Genomic DNA, 22013 nt, shown 5'->3' on the forward strand with positions numbered 1-22013 from the left:
AGAGTGACAGCTGATTGCCTCTGAAACTGAAAAAATTGTCTTACTCATGCTCTCGGAAAAGTTCTCTGTGAGCAGGATTACTGCCCGTCTGACTCATGATATCAGTCTTTGGTGTACCCTCAATGGTGCAGTCTTGTGTGCATCTCCTTTAAAGGTAGAAATGCTGCTGCCTTCTGATGTTGTACCAGACTGCGATGTGCCAGTGTGGCCAGACATGTCCTTTTCTTGGGGTGGAGTTGAGGCAATTTTCTGGATAATATTTTTTTCTTTTGTTTACCAACTCACCCAGCTTGCTGTTTCTGGTTTTATAGCATATAAATGGTCTCTAACAAACAGATAGATTTGATAGATGTGCTATGATATATTCATGGAACATCTCAACTCTTTTACATCACACAAAAAAGTATTGCACCAATATTTAAAAACACTAGAAAAACTGGTGTCTATAATGTGTGAGGCTCTGTTAAGTACAGCAGGTTAGTTTATAAAACAAATAGTCAAGGCAATCTAGTGCAGTGACCACTGGCCTCTATATAGTGTGAGGTTCTGTCAAGTAGAACAGGATGGTTTATACAACAAATATTTTAAGGTAATTCATTCAGTGCAGTGACTTCCCAAAATCACATAGGCTTTGTAACCCAACTATAAAGTGTATGTTGTAAGCATCTAGGTGTCAAGTAATGAATCTGAATTGCAATCCCCAAGTTTGCTCGAGTGTTTGGTACAGGAAACTGCGGGCACGACTGTGTGGTCGTTTGCAACGACGCTCTCACTGAGTAAATGAAACAAACACGCAATGTTCACAGGTATCCACAATTAATTTGGTCTTTAATTACACGTGCAAGATGGCTGAATGTACAGTTGCTAGAGATGGGTGTCATCACCGCCTTCCCTTGTTATTTCGATGCCGAGGCTCTCGTTTGTCAGGAAACTGCACTCTTTTATTTCCAGTATCCCACGGTACGTGTCCTCGAGAGTCACTACTGACGGTATCCTGTGTATGCGTGAAGCAGTCATTAGACACTGCACTACAACTTCTTCAGGAGCACTCTTAAAGTGGCAATGACCATTTTCTCACTGGCATAACAAGTACATCTGGCTTTTATAGTTTAAAAGTGTATGTATGGAATGAATTATGTCGAAGTAAACCATGTAATATTACAGCTGACATTACTGCCATGAAAAAAAAAGAACAAGAATAATTAGTTCAATGCCCAATTCCTGCTCTCTTTTTTTTTTTCTAGTAAAGCTGCTGCAAGCAGATATTTTCTATCACTGTTACATGGGCGTAGCTATAATTACAAATAAAGAAAAGCTGTAAATGGCCAGCGTGAAAATACCAAGATTAGGCCTTGATGCTTTTCCAATACCATTTCCTGATGTAAAGTGAAGACTTCATTATTGGAATTAAATGAGAAGTTTATAAATATATTTGCTCACTTTGGTTGGCATCTAAATGTGTCTTGCGCAGATAGAACGTGATGGCATTTGACTAGCTTTTTGGCAAGCCTTTAGTAAATAGAAGTGCATTTAATAACTTCGGGCTCACAATTGGAAAGCTCTAGGAGTGTCGCAATCAGCTGTGACTGCTGGATGGATTATAACAAATACCACAAAACACAGCTTCAATTCATAAAGAACACAGGTCTTACCGCTTACACACGATGCATATTTTACACACCAAAAGCTATGCCATAAGTGAAAGTCTTTGTCACAAGGACGAACAAAAATTAATTCTGTCCCAACCACTCGGGCAAACGTACTCACCTTTCATCAGAAGCCCTCTTGAAGGCCATGTTGAGGGCACTCCTCATCAACTGCGTCGCAAAGTTTTTACAAGCCTGCAAGTGATAAGTTATTCATACAAAAATTCAAACCAATGAGCAAGCACTTCTATACTAAGCCATCTGTATTTTACCATGAAATACAGAGTTGAGATGATAAAAATGCCTAACTTCGCCTGTATTATTGCATATGAGTCTACATTGAAAAACACAACAAAATTACCCTAATTTCTGACATTATGGTCACGAACAAGCCGATACGAATAAATGTGTTTTTTTTTTTAGTGTAGACTTACAGGTGTACTAATACAGATACCAGAAACTTTTAATATAGCAGGATCTATGCATTTATCTGTGCCTGATGAGTCCTGCATGTCAAGCACTCTATTTTTTCCTGACAAGATGATCAATGCATCCCCAGTGGTATTAACGGTAGCTTTACATAATATCTTTAACCAGTCAAATGTTTCTAATAAGTTCAGAGCTTACAAAAACATAAGAGAGTGAGGCACCTCAGTTTTATGAGAATGTGTTGTATACACACAATAATGAATGCAAGAAAATAAAAATTACACCAGTGAGCACTGATAACACCACCACCACCACAAGGCTATTCATAAAGTCCATAAAGTTTGACCACCCAAACAACCAGCCAGAAAGTATTGGACACACTTACGGAGACAATCATTTCCTCCACAACCGGGACATCGATTCGAGGCTCTAATTCACAGCTGCTGAGGTGGACACCGACCTGTTGGAAATAAGGCACACGCTCAGATTTCACAATAAATACAGCAAAGAAAAGAATGGCAGCAGTTTCATTGTCACACTTTTCTGAGCCTATATTGGTGCATGCATACATACAAAAGCCCACCCTGTGTCTCAAGGGGCACCTCAAAGGGAGTCTTAAAGGGATATTCTGGTGTTGGGGATGCAAGTGCACAATTAAAAGAATGCTACTTCCATCTCTATTTTCTATGATTTTTGTGAGCATATTACCACTAACATAATGACAATAGAATAATTTATCAGCCTGAACTGAAATGACGTTTCACTGAAGTGTCTTTCTGAGCCAGGAGTCTCAAACATGTGGACCGTGGACATTTCATAAGCGGCTCAGCCGCGCGTCTTTTCTTCCCCCCGTCCAGTCACCATGTGTTGAAACAAAACCGTGAAACCAAAATTTCAATTTTGGAGATCGGTGTCAATACGGTTCTTGAATACCGACACCGAATCGCTTTCCCAAAGGACTTAAAGTGTGAGGTACGAAAGAGGCCTCGTTTAAAATAGCAATGTTAGCTAGCTACCCTCCCGGCGCCTGCTGCAATAAATTTCGTAATTGCAGAACACTACCTGAAGTGGGCATGAGACTCCTGGTTTAAGGTTTTATCAATTATTTTTGAGTGGTGCTACCATTTGAATACGACCACATTCACTGCCCAGCTGTTTCGCCACAGCCTAATTTCGAACAGAATGCATTTCCCCTTTAAATGCAGTTCACAGGTTCAACACAGTGGTATATATACACTAAATAATATTCAGCATAAGATTTCAATATTCAAAAATTTTAATATTTAATGAATACTGAAAAGTGTCCTTTTGCTATAGGCAAAAATATTCTCATGCTGAACATTTAAGTGCACATCAAAGCATCACCGGGATCAAAATAAATCTGAATTTCACCAACAAGACGCGCTTTATGATTAAATTGCAGTTAGGACTCTGCAAAACCCAAGAATTATTATGCAGGTGGGTACCTCTGAGGCAGCATCTCGGACAAAGGCAGCTTTCGGAGACAGCGGTAAGTGAACTTTTGCCTTGCGTGGTAGGAATTTTTCCGGTGAAGAATCACTCAGCAATGTGGTATTCTGTTTCTGCAAAGCTGCTTCGGCTTCTCTTGACCCGAAGGCGCTGTCAAGTTTGTCAGGTCCACTGAGTCCCACCACATCTAACTCTTCGTCAACATCACCTGTATCCTCGTGGGCACCTTCTGCAGCACTGGCAAGTTGGGAGAGCAGCTCACTTGGCTCAGAGTAGCTGTCGTGAGCACCAGAATCCACAGCTGTGAGAGAAAAAAATAGTGCAGGTGTTACAGTTGGGTTGATAGCCAATTCATTGTAATGGCATAGTTAATGGGGTCACGACACTGGGCACGAGCTAATGTTCGAGCATTCTGAACAGACACAGTGAAATCTCGGTATTACAAATCTCAAAGGACCCCTCGAAATCATTCGTTACTTTGAAAAGTCGTAGTACTGAAATTATCAGAAATTCGCGCAAAAATCGTAAATGCAACCATGTGAGTTACATACCGATGCTGCGTTATGCTCTATTAAGCGTGAAGAACCAAACAAACACAAAATAATACGGAACCAGTACACGTTTATTCGAGGAAGAGCACAACCTATCCCAATGGGTGCAGCTCGACTGCTGAAAGACACCCTCAATCGCACGCATCCTTCTTATGCACTGCAAAGCATCGGCGTTGGATACAGATTCTTCGCATTGCTTCGTGCCCACTGTTTAACATCGTCTTCACTCTCGCTGCCGTTTCTTATTATGACAAATGGCATGAATCTTATCGGTCATGAGCTAAGCTGACTTCCATGCTTTGTCATCAAACTGTGTGCAGCGTTCGAACATTATTGAAGCGTGCATGAGTAATCACTGGCGACTGCCCCCGCTCGTCACTCGCGTGGCATTTTTCACTGTCGTAGCATTCCTTTCGTGCTGCTTCCAAAGCAAAATTTAGACGTTCAACCACCAACCCAAAAGTTTTGTAAGTGCGAGAGACACGTATGCAAGACGAACGAAGTACACGAGCTAGGCAACCCAAAGGCTAGAAAAGAGCCATGTAGCAAGTGCTTAGGTGAAGCTGCCTGGCGAAAGCGAGGGAAAGGGCACGAAGCCTGCCAAGAAAAACAAATACCAGGAGATGGTGATAGAGCTATCACACAGTTGAATAGCACAGGTGCATAGAGAAAGACGCTGGCGTTCTGATGATGCTGATAGTGGCAAGTACTGAGCTGGGCATTATTTTCACAGATGCGAGTAATTTTTTAAATTGCTATTCGTTATTTCGAAGTGTTGTTGAGATATAAGGGCAATGAAATTTGATACGTTATTCTGAAACATTCAGTATTCTGGAATTCGTAATAGTGAAATATTTTGACATTATACCAATGAATATTTGAAGGGGGTTTTAGAAAAAGTCGTTGATCTGAGGTTCCCTGTAATGAGATTTCACTGTAATGTAGGATTAGAATATGCTTCATCGAGACTTCCAAAATTCTGTAATTTCAAAGTATTCGATTATTTGCTGCATGTAAACCATTAAAATAGTGGCTTCACAACATCGTGCTGCCGTTGCACCATCAAACCAGCTATCCAAGAGAAATCTCAAACTGTCTCATTCAATTGAAGGTGAAATGTGCATAACATGCAACAGATTAATATTCTTTTTTGAAACTTTAAAGTGGGCTATATGACCTTATATGTGCTAAGTATAGCAAATTTTAATAATATGCAATAAACTTTAGTGCTTAGAACTTCCTCCTACTATATAAGTTGCTTACACTTTCAAAAAAAGTAAGACATGAAACCAACCTGATTTAATTCAAAAATATATCGTGAGAGTCTGGTGGGATATAACAGAAATGCTCATTTCTCTTTAAAATATGTGATATGTACGGTTCAAACTATTTAATTAGAAATTATTTGATCAAATCACAATTTGTTCCAATTTGCTTTGAACCTCAACTTCGCTATTCCCCCATTCCTACATTACACCTATGTTTTGAACTCGACTCTTGCGTTCTATATGAACTCATCATGCTGTTGGATATCACAGTGTAAGAAGCAATACGTCTAGCTTAGCATTGTACTGTTTCAGAACTGACGAAATGGCAGCCACACCTGCATGTGCCAACTGACGTCATGAAACAAGTTCACACAGCTCATGCCCACACTTAGGTTACTGTTCGAAAGACAAGTTTAAAGGGAGTGCTTTAGAATTAAAATTTCAGGTCACAATGCGCAATAATGGCCAAGATCTTTTTTTTTTTTTGTGGGGCTGACCTTACTGGATCACCTACTCAAGAGGACAGTTATAAATTGAAGTTAGTAGGACGACCGTCTCATAGTCCCTCTAACTACACAGTGCTTCGTCCTGGGGGCAAGAACCTCCTTCGAATAAGTTGGTTAATCCACACAACTGATACATTGAAGATACCATGGCTGTAAAGGAGTTCTATATATTAGAGGCCTGTTTGCTAGCAGTTCGTGCCATTCATTCAGCACCAACATCCTTGTCATACTCATTATCCGTAAGCAATGGCATTCCAGTGGCTGCTGGCACATCCCACTTCTTCAGAGAAGAGCAAGGCGAAAAAACTTAATCATCAATAAATTAAATTTAATTGGAACTGCCCTGACTTTAGTTCATGGTGCTCGTTCCATCACACACCCTCAGGCTCCCCCCCCCCCCTTGTTTCTTGATCCAGCGTGAAACACGCATTAAATTAAAACATTGCGAGGCTCCCATGCAGGCTATGTTTCTGTCCCCACCAACAAACGCCACTGCTGCAACATTGTAATCCCCTGGACAACCTTGATGGAAGAGAAAAAGAAAATTGTGATTTGCCGACTGAAAACTCTCTGCAATGAAGTTGTTGGGCATTAAGTTATGCTTACCTCCAATGTCAGCTTTTTCGGTTTCACCACCAATGTCTGCGAAAAAAAAAAAATTTCAAAGCCTGTAAGTCGCATTTGATACTCGCATTTACAGGCTGTGATAACTCCTTTTACACAAATCAAAAAGCAGTAATGCAAAGCGAGCGACAGTAGAAGAAATACTTTTGTTCCTAAAGAAATGCGAGTGCCAGATTAGGATGTCCTAGACAGTTATTATTAAATGCTTTGTACATCGTTTGTGCAAGAATGAGACAATGAAATGCTTTGTACAATGTTTTTGCAACAGTGACCCAAACAGTCGAGGTGAAAGAAATCTGTTGAGAGATGCCTCATTTCTTTGAAATTGAAAACTGCATCATACAATTTCCGCTAAGCTGAATATGACATCTCAAAATTTTGATTCAGGCAGGCGATTAGCTGTGAAACACATAGTAGCATTCTCAATATGCTGAAGCAAGTTTCCAGCTGCTGATAGTTTGGCAGACCACTCAGTGACTCTTTATGACACGCAGCTAATTTTGGGTAAACAATTATTTCAATGTGTTTCCGTTTTTGTACGAATGTCCCCTCTATAGAGGGTAAATGGTGGTTGGGCAAGCTGTCTCATTTCCTTTGACATAAAATGAGTTCAAGCATCGTTGTTCAATGTCATTTTGATTGCTCACAAATACAAGACCGAAAAACAACAGGAGATTAAATGTCCAGGGAGCCTCTTCCTCGAGCACCAGACAATGTGGGTGTAATAATACACCACTGGAACAGAAGCTTGAGTGCGTTGGCAGGGATTCATATTTAATAATACGTGTGCTTCACAATGCTTGGACAATAAAGCACGAACGTGAATGCGAACCAAACCATTTCTCAAGAAATTTCACGGTCCTGTCTCGGCTTGCTCCTTACCAGCGTGCAGGGGTGTAAAGCCAAAACGACGACAGAGTAGGACGATGGCTCGCCGAGATGGGAGACAAGACGAAGACCAGGACGGCTGCTGGCGTTCCACCAGAAGCTGGAGAGTCCGTCGCACATCACAAGCCCGCATCCACTGCCCGGTAAGATCCACAGTGGAGAGAGTGGTGCAGTCGGAGAGTCAACAAAAACAGGTTTAGCATGAGGTGTGTGATGCGTCGAAAAAAAAGTTTGAGGCCCATACTCGCAAACCAAGCTTACCCTTACCGCTCAGTTCACTTACCGTTTCTGCTACTTTGATATGCTCCATAAGCAAACATGAAGGCTGTTGTCAGAAACGAACCTTAGTTGTTTATTGCCCTGCTTACTATTTTCAAGCACTCAGTGCACATTAAAGTCATGAGAACGATAAAAAAAATGAGAGATAAGGATCAAGTTGGTTTGTAAAAACAGGCATAAAGAGCCCATGGTGACAAAGTTAGCGTAACTGTGGGATGAAAAGGCCAGAAAAATATGTCGCGCTTCTGCCACGGCAGATGCCAAGGTGATTGCAATGCAACAAGAATGAGCGTACTGTGATGAGCGAGACAGTACATAGAAGGATATGGTCTTTCTTTTCATTGCGATATCTTTCACATTTATTTTTTTTGCATGCATAACAGGTGTGTAGGATCTTGTCATACAAATACTTTGGGTATTAACTAAGCATATGCAAATATTCAAGCCCTTCTAATATTCGAACCAATATTGCAGTACTTGAATTCACTTCAAGGCGATTTAAGTTGTTCGAATTTTTCAAGTATTGGAAATGGATGATTAGGCATATACAAACTGCATGTGATTCCCTGTAAAGATGGTTTCACTGCAGCAAAGGTTTGCTATACCGTTAATATCTTTATTCAGAAAAATTCCGCACTGCTGCAAAGCCCTGCTCCAAGGTTAAAAGAACATACTACCAACACATCGATTCTTCTTTTTAAGTTTAAAAGCTCGTTACATCGACTTATATGCTCTAAGTATAGTAAAATTTAAAATGTATCATAATTTACAGGTTATAAAATTCATTCTGCTAAAAGTTAAACCCTGCTTCTATACTCAAAGTTGCTTACATTTGCCTTTGAACTAAGAAAGAATTATAATTGCACATGCCTTGTTTTGTTTTCAAAAATATTGTGCAGGCTAGTTGGATAATGTCAAATACACTCATTTTTCTTTATTATATGGGACATATACTACTTAAACGCAATTCAAGATCATTTGACTAAATCACTATTTGCTTCTATGCTTGGAACCTAAAATTTACTACTCGCACATGCCCAGTATCAATACACATTATGGAAAAGCTAAAATGTACAAACAAAATGCTCTGGGATCATGGCATTAAATATTGTTGTGACTTGAAAAATGAACCTGTCGCAGTATTTACTGTTGGTTTGTAAGAGCTAAAATATTGCAAGAAAGTTTTGCAAACAGTGGATTACCCTTACCTCTGAAGCCCGCCGCTTGGGCAGAGGCCACGAAAAATATGTTGTGGCATCAATGGCAGCGTATGGAAAGCAGCTAAGCTCTGAAAACAGAGAAGGTTGTGCAATCACGTCAAGATATTCAAAATAGATTCACTTAATTAAGCTTGACTTTCCCTAGTACACCAGTGCTCCAACCTAGGAAGTTTTTCGTGGTCTTTAGTAATACCAGATAATGTATACAGCAATGACAGGAGTTTTTATATTCTATATTAAAATGACGTAACCTGATAAATGTGGCAATGTATTAATGAAATAAAAAAGACCATGAGAGCCATACCATTTGGATCAGTTCAACATGCATATAGTTGAAAATGGTTGCTGTACTAATTAAAGGCAATATCAAGTTGCCTCATTAACTGATTGTGCACAGTTAACGAGCCAAGTGCAAAGATATATATCTATGTTTACGATATTTCACTGATGTACCGTCTTGGCACAAAATCTATGAAATGAAGGCATGGCATTCAGTTTTTCTTCTAGTAGCAAATTTCTTGCTGCAAAATCAATGAATATGATTCAGAAAGAGTAATGTTGGTTCACGATTCATCCACAAAGGTCACTCTTCGAGGAGTTGCAGCCAAGTTGATCACGAATTTTTTGCTGCACAGCAACCAATCAGGAATTGTCACATATGGTCCACTGGACAAAAAGCTAATGTTTTGGTTCATTGCTTGATATCGTAGTCATGTGACATCAAAACAAGCAGAGAGTGGCTGATTTAAGACAGTCGCTTTTCGACTATCAGTGACCATTCGTGACTACGAGGGACCCGATGCTTTGCAGTATGAGTGCGTAGGAACGTTTGTCACTAGACCCGAAAGGTGTCAAAGTGAACGAGTTCCTAGTACCGTTCTTTAGAGCTCCCTTTAGGTGACAGATTGCAACAGCCATGAAGCCACCATGCATGCAGTGCACTTTGGTTCAGAATCTGTCAGAAAAGACATGAGTGAAGCAGGAAAATTACAACAATCAAGATTTAGACATTGGCCACTTACTCTCAAACTCCGTGACACCGACCAGGGGAAAATGAGCAACCACTGCAAACAGAGCCTCTCTCATATCCTTGAAGTTACAAAGCCTGCAGACAAAAAATGTAGATTTAAAATCCACACTATGCTCTGCAGCCTGGTTATGACATCATAACAAGCATTACGAAATGAAAAGAAGGCAGCCAACTGTTCACAGCACGAAGCCACAAGGAAAACAAAGAAAAGTTTCTTAGTTGTCGAAAAATTCGCCCTTGTCCAGGGTTCAAATCCGGGACCAACACCTCTCTGGGGCGGTCGCTCTACCAATTGAGCAAACCAGGAAGTTAGCGATCGACAGTGCGGGAGCGAATTCATCAACAACTCGAAGCACATGGGCACAAGTTTTGCGCAGAGATTTCCTACTACAAATTGGTGGTTGTCTCTGTTCCTTTTCTTAACCCTTTCTCCCCATTGCGGGTTCCCGCTGAACTCATTTGCACGACAAGAATCTCCCACAACTGAGGTCGAATGTGCCATTTGTGCAAGGAACAAGTGGTTGAAGAGAGTTCATAAAAAATTGAGGCAAAGTACTCGAATGATCTGTCGCCGGTGTTGTATATGCCCAACAGATTGGGGACATAAAAGCAGATTTCAATACTTAAGGTTTATTAAACCATATTAAATTTGCACTCAGCAATACACATATTAAACCACTTTATCAAGATTATTTTGTTTTTGAAGTGTGCAAACATGTTACGAAAAATACCAGCCTTAAAAAATTTATATCTCATATGTTAGCAACCTAATCCATGTCCTCTTTATAAGGTGTGCCTAAGAGGGGACACCGGATTAATCTAGACCACTAATTGATTGATTGATTGATATGTGGGATTTCACATCCCAAAATCACCACATGATTATGTGAGACGCCGTAGTGGAGGGCTCCTGAAATTTTGACGGAAATTTTAACGTGCACCCAAATCTGAGCACACAGGCCTACAGCTTTTTCACCTCCAACGAAAATGCAGCCAGGAAATTTCGACCACTAAGGGTTGTTTAACATGTTCCTAAGTCTAAGCACATGGGTGTTCTTGTATTTATACACCTGTTAATTTGCAACCAGTATAACTAGTTAGCAATGCAACACCTCAGTCACTAAATATCACAATAAAAGACATGATCTCTTTACAGCCTTCCAAGAGAGAAAGGGACCTGAAGCAATATCTCTAACCTAATAGCATCCAGCTTGTCCCGCATTTCCTTCACCGGATCCACTTTTTCAGGCTGGGCCAGCAAAGAGGCAGCAGGATACACAATCTTGTGCACATTTTGGTTCCCTGGTGAAGCAGATGGTTGAGTTGATTGCTTCTCTTGGTGAACTACTGGAGTTGAGACTGTCGGTGTGACAGATGCTGTTGGGAGCAACACAAACTGGCCTTGGCTACCACCAGCACCGGGAAGCATGACTAATGTATAAGTCGATGTGCTCGGTGCAGATTTTACCTTGGTAGTAGACGGCATCACTGACTGTGCTGCCTTTGGCATCACCACTGTAGTTCTTTCAGACGCAGGTTTGCTGTAAGCGACATTTCCTGCAGTGGTAGCAATGGTCGCGAGCTGCTTTGAGGCACCTTGCACGACAGGGGCCGGTACACTCGCACTAGTGACAGCTGGTTTATTGCAGACAACACTGAGCAAATTTGTTCTGTTTGCCACTGTCGACACCATTCCACCCTTGATGCTCGGGAGCACTGGTGCTGTGCCCGCTGAACTGGAAGGAGTATTAAGAAGCACTGCACCACTTGTACCCTCTATGGCAGGTGGAAAGGCAGCACAAAGGGTGCCGGCAGGCATGGCTGTTCTATTCACACCTGCAGCAGGTGACGTCAGGGTGGCTCTAATCACTCTTACCGGAGAAACTACCTTCTTCACACTAGCACTGCCAACAGCACAAGGTGCAGCCGGGAGGCCGCTTTTGGGCGGTGGAAGAGTCGCAACGTTCGAGAGAACATTCGTGGCTGTTGCACCTACCACCTTGGGCATACTGGATGGAACGGCGGTGACTGTGGCAGCTTTCACCGGTGTTTTGGACAAAAACGGAGCCATTGTCTCTGGAGTCACTCCAATGGCAGTGCTTCCTTTGAGTGCGGAAGTACCTGATGTAGCCGCAACTGTGGCAATGTTCACAGCTGATGCACCTGAAGTACAAATACTGGGACTTGCCAGCACCAAGCTCAAAGGTTTCGGAACAGCCGCAGAAACTGCAGTACTAACAGAAACCTTTGTGCCACCGAGTGCTGTTTTTACACTAGAAGCACTATTGGTCCGTAAAAGTGATGGCTGCTGTGACACTGTTGCCTGTTGTACAAGGGAACTGGAAGCCGAGAGGAGTGATGTTGCTGGGATGAGCAGCACCCTACCAAGGGCATCGGTGCATTTCACGAATGTTGGTGAGACGACACCATTTGGACTAACTGCCACAGAGGCCTTTGACAGTACTGGCTTAGGTGCAATGTCGACAGGCGATGAAGCTGTTCCGGTCAATACTGTTGGTGATGGTATTTGTATGACTGTACTAGCAGTTGCTTTGCTAACGCTCTCCTTTGCTTCTCGCAACTGTGAGATACCGACTTCCATTAGCTGTGTTGTACAAGAATCGGTGACCGCATTGTCGGTGCTGACTCCTGGCTCAGTTTCCATCTGTTCAGCCAATTCACAGGGCGGTTCAGTTGGCAGGACTGACGACACAGCATGCGCAAATTCTGTCGTGCTGGAAGTTTCTGCGTGTTGCGATGCTGGATCGTCTGGTGAAATATTTTTGGAGTCAACCATGTAAATTTTAGACTCATTTTCGACTTTGTCAGCAACAGTGGTTTCATTGCTTGGTGCTGAAGTTGACTGCATCACTTTTTTGTCTGGCTCCGCACTTCTGTTATTCACGCCTCCATTAGAAATGCTGAGTTCTTTAGCAGCAGTGGATGCGTTCTCAGATCTTGTTGCTGAGGCAGGCAACCAGAGGTCGACAACCTGCAGTACATGAAAAATGCAAGAATTTCCCATGGTATTGTATGTTGTTCAGTATGAGCACAAAACTCTACCTAATTAAGGGGTTACTAAAGTGACGCAATGAATTGGTTTAGACTGATAAATTATACATTCAGAACTAATGGCACTATTTTAACCATTATATGTCGATTAATAGATGAGAAAACTACACTCAAACTTTCATTTTTATATTACATGCCAGAATCTCGACACGTGACACCACAGATTTCAAAGTGTATTTATCCTTTTGGCCGGCAATGACTGAACATTATTTTCTGAAACTTGGTATGTTCAATCTGTAGCTTCCTCAGAGGACAATGCACTTCATTTTTACTGATTAGGAATGGCATATGCTTCTGTAGATGCTGTCTACATGTATGGCATCACAATGATTTGTGCGGCAATTTCAAGATGGCATCACCATCTGTATTCTCTTTGCATGTTTTCTCACTCACCATGCATGCCAAGCATGGTAATTTTGGTACTGTGAAAGCGTAATTGACTAATGCAAGAAAAATCACATTTTTCTCCCTTTAAATGCAAATGCCATTGCGGTTTCAATCTTGCAGTGAAGCATGCGAACAATAAAAGACGATGTCTTCATTAATACTTCTGAAACGTTCGCGCGTTTATTGGAGCTTAGTTCAATGGGCAGAGGAGGCTGATGCGACCGTAAAAACCAGTAACATGACAACTCGTAAAGCTCACACACTACAAGTTACAATTTCACGAGGCATGTGGGATTACATAGCAAGAGGTGTCGCATTTTAAAGCTGCTTTTTGGCAACTGTGGCTAGCACTGAACTTGAGATTAAAACAATGTTGCTCGAGAAGTTAGTTCTGAATGTGTGGAACCTCACTGATTGTTTGCTAGATTACTTAATTGGTACAAAGAGCAGCAGCACAAAGGAGGCATCCAATCGGCCCATATGGACAAAATTTGCAGACATGTTGACTCACAGATTGAAAAAGAATGATTTGAAGCTAAGTAACACACATACTTTCATTTCAGCCATATTTAGTTCGGGTCATACCGACATAATTTTAATTCAGACATGTAGATCAGAGCCAACACTATCTTTAAAGCCCAGAAACGTCAAAATATCTTGTCGTTATCATAAATAACTAGGCTTACCAGTTGTTATAGCACGGGATTTGATTTCTTGTTTGAATTTGTAAATACTGTACACACTTTTCCACTGTTAAAGGAAATTCACCATTTCCGTTCTATTATCAATTATTGCTCAGAAAGACTGCAATGAACAAGAGACAAAATTTTAATGCAAAAACATATGACTAATGAACTGTATAAAGGAACCTTCATCAATAGGAGTATGGGTAGCATTAGGCTATGTTGCTTTTGTTAATGTATGAGTGTTCCCTTGAACAGGGACCAAGGTTACATGCGCAGAGTTTGATGGTAGTTACATGCAGCATGAAGAAACATAAGAGTGCTTACTGAACATCTAGCTTTATTTCATTGAAGAGGTGTTTTAACCACACTATGTAGCCTGTGTGCGCTTAGTGTACCTTATCATGTTTGCACAAGCTCACCGTTTCTGCTCCGAGTGTTTGCAGACCTGTGTAAGTCTTGTCCAGCTATAAAATAATAGAAAAAAAAGGAATATAAGGGCAATGCATACATGTCATAGAAACAATCAATTTATTTTAATTTTTGCCCTTTCCTTAATAGTGATTTAGATTTGCTGCTACCGCACCCTACTTTTCTAGTTGGAAAAATCAGGTAAACTATGGTGAAAGACTGCAATTTACTAAACTCCTCCATCCAGATGTGTTTGCTGCAGCTGATATCCAATCCATGACCACAACATCAGCGGTGAAACCTCGTAGTGACTAAGCTGCTGTGATTTGTAAAGAAAGAGAAACAGTGAAAGGTCAACAACCTTGAGCTGGTGTATGATGTCGACATGCTTCGTCCAGCGGTCATGAAAATGCAGCTGCACTCGAAGCGGAAACTCGCCCCAGCCCTTGCGCTGAACTTGGAACGGCGGCTCCCTGGAATACACCCAGATACGACCGTCATTAACAGGGGATTTCAATGGCGAACGGAAGTGATGTACTTGGCGCATTGTAAAAGTTCTCCGACGCGTCTAACAAAGACATGTTTTGCACAGAAGTGCAGATGAAATAATGCATATTCATTCTCATGATGTGTCATACCTGTCACACTGTTATGACAGCTGTTACGTTCACTATTCCAAAAGCTAGTCAATCCTTTCGTGAAATGCACACTGCAGAGTGTAATCCAAAAGAAGAACCATAACCAAGAAGTCACATTGAAAAAAAAAAAAAAAAAACGGGCATGTTGAATTTCTATAGTTATGAAGTAAACTTGGCTGAATAGAATTCTGACCGATTGATTGATATATGTGGTTTAACGTCCCAAAACCACCATATGATTATGAGAGACGCCGTAGTGGAGGGCTCCGGAAATTTTGACCACCTGGGGTTCTTTAACGTGCACCCAAATCTGAGCATACTGGCCTACAACATTTCCGTCTCCATCGGAAATGCAGCCGCCACAGCCAGGATTCGATCCCTCGACCTGCGGGTCAGCAGCCGAGTACCTTGGTCACTAGACCACCATGGCGGGGCACAATTCTGACCGATGCTGCTACTTTCTTCTAGCCAGTATGGCATGACTATCTCACATATTGATCCACAGTGTGGCACTACACTCTCCTCCTGTCTCAGCACATGCCTGGCTTGTTGAGGGTGGGACCAAATTGCTGACCAACCACAACACCCACCGTAGGCCCCTGATGGGGTCTGGCTGCTCCACAACAGTCTCGACTAAGTTGTCCATCCAGTAGCATATCTAGCAGCTCATGCTGGTAAGCATGTTTAATATATCCACTAACATATCCAGTAAGAAAACTGTCAAGGTCCTGCTGCGGTGGTCTAGTGACTAAGGTATTCGGCTGCTGACCTGCAGGTTACGGGATGAAATCCCGGCTGCGGCGGCTGCATTTTCGATGGAGGCAAAAATGCTGTAGGCCCGTGTGCTCAGATTTGGGTGCACATTAAAGAACCAGAGGTGGTCAAAATTTCTGGAGCACTCCACATTGGCGCCTCTCATAATATTATGGTGGTTTTGAGATGTTGAACCCCCCATATCAATCAAATCAGAGAACAGTCAAGGGTGTAAAACCCCAGGGAAGAAACAAGGAAAGCTACACAATTTGAACCTGTTTCAGATCAGAATAATCATTGCCAAGACATGCACACTTCGGGAGACCAGGATAAATGAGGCAACACTCACGTGATCTCGACCAGGTCGTGCGGCCGGTAGCTGGGGTGCAAGAAGAAGCGTACACGTTGCACCAGATCACTGATGGTACAGCGCTCCTCCGGTGCTGTCCGCACGTAGGCTAGCCACTTGTGCGTCGCCTGATCTCCACCACCGTCATCTCGCCTGTCAAGTGGAATGTACCTGTGCGTGCAAGAAGCACTTGCTTGTTAGATTATAACGTACGCTAACTACCTTTGCGTGTGGATGTCCGAAAACCTCAGGAGCCCGGAGTTAATCTGAACGCGCCCACTATGGTGTGTTAGGTAATCACTTCTTAGTCTTGGCATGTAAAATACCATAAGATACTCACAAGGAAATAACAAGGCTGATAAATGGTTTGCAACACGGCACCAAATAAGAAATACGAGGAGAGAACTACATGAACGCAGGACTTTTCTTGTCCTTGTGCGCACTGTGAGGCAAACTATGGAATGCCAACATGCCCGATCTTTGGCACTGCAATGTAGCACATAGTTGTAAACAACGCAAGAGAGCAAAAAAATGTTCACTTGCAAAAAAAAAAGGGCTCTAGGTAGATACCGCTAGGATAGGGACTAGAGAAGAGACTACTAGTATGATAACCTGTTCATGACAGCAAAACTTACTTGGAGACGTTGCCAACAATAACTCGTACTTTGTCCTTGCATCGAGGTCCTCTGCTGATTCTTGAAGTGGTCGTATTTTTTCCTGCTTCCGCTTCTTTCTCGGAGAGCTGCGCTGTATTCTGAGAGAAGGAAGGGACTAATTTTGTGATGCACGATAATCTTATTTTGTGCAGATTTCTGACTTCTTTTCTGCTACATTATTATGAAATGGCTTAGCAATAAACAGGTTCAATCGTAGAAGAAGCGTAATATGTAGACTGCAGCATCATCAAACACAACACTAAATATTAAACATCTTTATCACCAAGCAGAAATAAGTTATGCCCGCACATGCCTGGTCAGCATTGCTGAATGATATTAACAACACTGTATTGCATGGCCTCAAGTGATACCGTGTTTATCGATTGTAATGCCACAAAGATTGTAGTGCGAAGGACGACTTTTCATTGCGCTCGGGAGAAAAAATGAAACAAAAGTAAAAGAACTGCGCGCATCGTTGGACTTTTTAGACAACTTGAATTTCGGTATTCAACTGAAATGTGAGGGCCGACTTCACGTCGTTAAAATCTGAAAAAAATAAATAAACAAAAGCTCGCTTTAATTTCAAGTAAGCACAGTAACCTTACAGTTGTTTATAAAATTACAGTAATAGTGAATCACTGCTTTCTACAATCGTAAACGAGAGGTATGGTACCTCTTTACTTACAGGTCTATATTTTTCTTGACCAGGTCGAGCATTCTAGGGAGCTGACAAAATAGTCACAAATGAATGTTAAATAACGAAATGCTATGAAAAAGTAAAATGAAGGGAGAACAAGAGAAGTTGCTTCTAATAGAAATCCGGTATGTCTTTGTATGTAATCTCACCTATTATCTATTACATTATTAATGAACGCCTAAAATCCACCTCAACTCTTCCTGTCCACCAAATACCCTTGCCTTAGTCTTTTCCATCACCCATGTTCACTTCCTTATATTCTGTCTTCTTGAAATGATCACCGTTTCAAAGTGAGCCTGCCAACTCGTCGCTGTAATCGCCGCACTATCAACACCATTTTTTTTTTTTTGTGTCTAGAACCACCGCTCAACGAAACCGCCTTTTTGCCTCTGTTGCCAACATCACTGACACTAGAAATTTCCGGATCATCTAGCAACATGTTTAGTAACACTTGACCATTGTATATTTCTGCTCAACAAACTGTCACTCCTTTCTGCACTGCCTTAGGACCTTGAATGTGTGTTTCGCTCACTCACTGAATCAATCAAACAATTAATCAATCTACATTAACTTTAGCCAGCATAGCTCCCATTCAGTACGCACAAAGTGACAGACAACGAATGTGCGTCCAATGTTATGTTGAACAAACAAGACTTGCCTTCACTGCGAGCCTGGAAGCAGTCCCTTCCTTGGAGTCCTCCGTGACCAGAGTGAGTGAGGATCTCAATTCTGCATGGTTCTGGTGATGACCTTCGTTAGTTTGCAAGTGGGCAGGTGGCGCTTTTCCCAGGAACTTGCGGACAGTCGGATGTACACTGGCCAGGGCTTGCTGGCTATCCTCCCAGCCACCACGGGTCGACGTTCCACACTAAGAGAGGCACGCATTTACAGGTTATAAGCATGAAAAGGCACACTCTACTAAATGACAAGCAACTCGAAAAAAGAAAAGAGCTATGGCTAAAGAATGAATAATTTCCCAAGATGAAGGCCAGCTTCGGTAGCAAGTTTGCGGTCAGCAGGCTTCCCTGCCTTGCATAACCGCCGAGAAGCTTTCCAAAAGGCCCACAATAACAGTAGCCGAGGACACCTGGAAACCTGCTGTCATAACACAGATAAATAAAATCCCATATAACGTAACACTGTGCCTGTTAATTTTCTTGCCTAGTTTTTGTGCAGTCCGGGCTCAGCTGAGCGCCACTTTGTGTTATGTGTGCACTCTACTTGATTCATACATTTCACGAATTACGTCAGACGTCATGATGCTTTGCCAGCTGCCAGTACCCTCTGCAATTCAAGAGTCATGCAGGAAGTGGCATGCTGGATTTTCGGGTACTGCAAACACCGCAAATGCAGTCAAACAAACAAGTAACGATGTTTGAACTTTTACACTTTACAGCACATCGTACTTAACGCACACTGAGCATACATGGGAATTTTTACGAGCAATTGTGCGACAGGACAGAAAACTGTACAAGTGGACCATATGACATGGACACAGTTTAACGAAGTATGAGTAAAGAGCACGTACACTTTCCACTGCAGCCTGTCCACCAGTGGCATAGTACTTGGTAATGATGCCTACGCGCAGGCGATCAAGCATCAGCTGGGCCTGGTAGATTCTCTGAAAGACCAACATGAACACACACTGCCCTTTGTATCCTTTTCCATTGCTCCACTGCCAGCTAAAGGTGTCGTTTTATTCCCACAAACAATGTTAGGCGCGATAATTTGACACCAACCATGGAAGCAGAAAACCCAAACAGCCTAAATGTGGACCCATAGTATGGACGTAACTGTGCAAAGGGATGAAGTGTGAGCAAGCTCTACATGGTATTCTAGCCTCGATGAATTTGTTATAAAACTGATGGGCATGAACACAAGAAGACTAAAAAAATAAAATTAATTCACACACAGGCAAACAATGCTGTTTTTCTGTAAACCCTTCATCGCCATCAGGAAAACTGTCTCTCTCAGTGTTATATATGTCACTATGCATAAACAGCTCCCTAAAACCACCCTCTGCATTTCTGCACAGTGGTGGTGGCAGGGCAGCAGAATTCCTTTCACAACTCTGCGATTTGGGTTCTGATTACACGCATGAACGAAATCTTCTGTATGTTGCTATGACGTGCTCAGGTTTGCAGTTGACCCGATTTCAAAGACTCTCAGTTTCCAAGCAGGGTATGTGTAGCACCATCCGAACAACTGGCTGCTTTATAGAGAAGTGAAAGGACAAGCAAATGAGTGCCACGATTTAGGTATGTTGGTATTGCATTTTGAATGGTCCAGTTGTAGTCTGAACAATGCACATGGACAAGAGGAAGCACTACTACTAACCATAGCAGACGAAAAGGCCTGAAGCAAAAGCTGATAAATGCATTCAATGGATAACGTGTTAATCTAAACAGTACACAATATCTAATAATATCATTAGCAAAACTGTCACTATCAGCAGCTGTAAGCCGTAAAGTTCAAACCTTGTTAATGAGATCCAATTCAGCCTCTCGGGCTGAGATTTCATTGCAGAACTGGTTTCGCACGATCTGCTCAATTTTCTTGACAGCGGCCTCCTTGGCTGCGGAAGTGGAAAAACAACAACAGATAATTGACCCGGATTCATGCAGGTCAGGGCGACAATAGAAGGGGTCTGCATATTACGCAAGATGATACACATTTTAGGCAAGGTTGAATAAATGAGAAACTGCATTTACCACGTGCACAGTTGACGCTGCCCATATATTATTACCAACTAACATTACATTTTATGCGTGTAAGAACTGGCATTCGCAGGTTTGCTACCGCATGAACACACGATCGTTCACGACAAGGAAAAACTTGGCGACAAAGCTCACAGTAGCCGCGGTACGAATGCGAAACTTCAAGAGCAGGCATTTTCTCCGTAGTTAACACCCCGATGCGACGTTGCTACGCGCGTTGTCTTATTCTGACGACGTTCATGCCGTTGTAGTATCGTATTCACACCGAACATTGTGTTTCTTGGCCACTAAACACTAGCACAACATGCCGGCTTCATGATCATATTACCACAACACATTCAAGTAGAGCAACGACGGCATACTTCAGCAGCATGAGATGTGCCGCTTAAGCCGATGTCGAACCGAAATAAATCAAGTGTAACAATTATATTGCACGAGTGTTCTTTATTTGGCGTACCGCGTCGAGGTAGCTGATGAACTCACCATCTTGTTCGTGCAATTTAAGTCTCTTCTGTTGCGCCTGCAGAGAAATAGACTCGTAGTCTGGATCCTGGTCGATGGCTCTCTTCTGCCCCTGTGACATGCTGCGATGACAGGAGGCGAGAAGGAGGGGAGTAAAACATGAAAACAAACGTGATAGTGGTCCCTGTGTCAGAGATCAAGAGCGGGGTGGGGGTGCCTTTCGTCTACGTTCCCTCGATGAAAAAACATTTACAAACGTTCCGTCAGATCACTCGATGTATATTAAAGACTCATTTTATCTGTTCATATGACTTTAGAGTAGTTTATTGCGCAGAGTAACAATAAAAAGCCACTTCTAACGCTGCACTTTGCAATGTTCATTGAAAAAGTTGACATTATATCATGGGCGCCGCCATGCTTAAAACGCTCGACTGGGGCGCCATGTGCGAGGCTATAACGCAACTAACACAAACAAAAGTTTTGACGTGCTTTTAAATAAAATAAATAAAAGATACATAACTTTAAAAAAACAAAGAAAATAGATAACCTTGAACGTTACGCGGAAATTGTGCCCGGATTAAACGCAAGCTTTAAGGTGTTAGTCGTTAGCATGACCTACTACACTCCTGACCTGCCCAGAGAGCACCTCTTCCAGCGCCCACGTTCTAGTTCATACCTTCTGCCGCTAGGGCCGTAACCTACGAGCGGCGTGGCGCTAGGCAGCACCTGCTCGCTGACGTCATCTTCACTCTTTGTGGTCAAATTTTGACCAACAAAGCACTCGTAGTGCGTATTTATGATCCAAAATTTAGAATTATTCAGAAATAATAATACTAAAAGACATTCAGAATTTTTTTGCAATAAAATGCACGCGACCACGCATAGGCTGCCCTACATCGTGTAAATCTACGGGTTCCCACGTTTGTCAACCAGTGTGCTATAAATACTCAAGCGCTCTGAACACCTTGCTTAACCAGCAATGTATGGGAAGAAATAGTCACATATATGCCGCCAGTTCACTGCAGAATGCAGGCATTCTTATACCAGCGCCTACAAAACAACCGTAAAGAAACAGACGAACAGGTTATAGGTAGCGCCACCTACGGCGAGCGATTGAACGAGAGCGGGGACACGCGCTCCCATAGGAACCCCGCTATCTGAACAGGTCAGGAGTGTAGTAGGTCATGGTCGTTAGGGCCGTTAGCTCGTAGCTGCCCATAGTTGCTCCCGATAATTGCTCGAGCCCTCGAGCAGCTCGCGAGGTGTAGGTGGCGCGG

General features: G+C 42.3%; 1 protein-coding gene across 1 annotated transcript; it reads right to left on the reverse strand.

Annotated features, from left to right (window-relative positions):
* Positions 1 to 799: 799 nt before the first annotated feature.
* Positions 800 to 21164, reverse strand: D12 (YEATS domain containing 2 homolog D12). The gene is made up of 17 exons (XM_037422829.2): positions 20758 to 21164; positions 20035 to 20132; positions 19086 to 19178; positions 18216 to 18425; positions 16840 to 16958; positions 16205 to 16375; positions 14826 to 14937; positions 14476 to 14520; positions 11108 to 12903; positions 9904 to 9986; positions 8870 to 8949; positions 7377 to 7518; positions 6477 to 6512; positions 3542 to 3846; positions 2461 to 2535; positions 1768 to 1841; positions 800 to 994 (listed from the first exon to the last, which is right to left on the reverse strand). Exons 1-17 carry the CDS (start codon positions 20855 to 20857, stop codon positions 865 to 867), a joined length of 3669 nt encoding a protein of 1222 aa, XP_037278726.2. The 5' UTR covers positions 20858 to 21164; the 3' UTR covers positions 800 to 864.
* Positions 21165 to 22013: the final 849 nt, after the last annotated feature.

This window comes from Rhipicephalus microplus, chromosome 4 (assembly GCF_043290135.1).
Source record: "Rhipicephalus microplus isolate Deutch F79 chromosome 4, USDA_Rmic, whole genome shotgun sequence".
Classification (NCBI taxonomy): domain Eukaryota; kingdom Metazoa; phylum Arthropoda; class Arachnida; order Ixodida; family Ixodidae; genus Rhipicephalus; species Rhipicephalus microplus.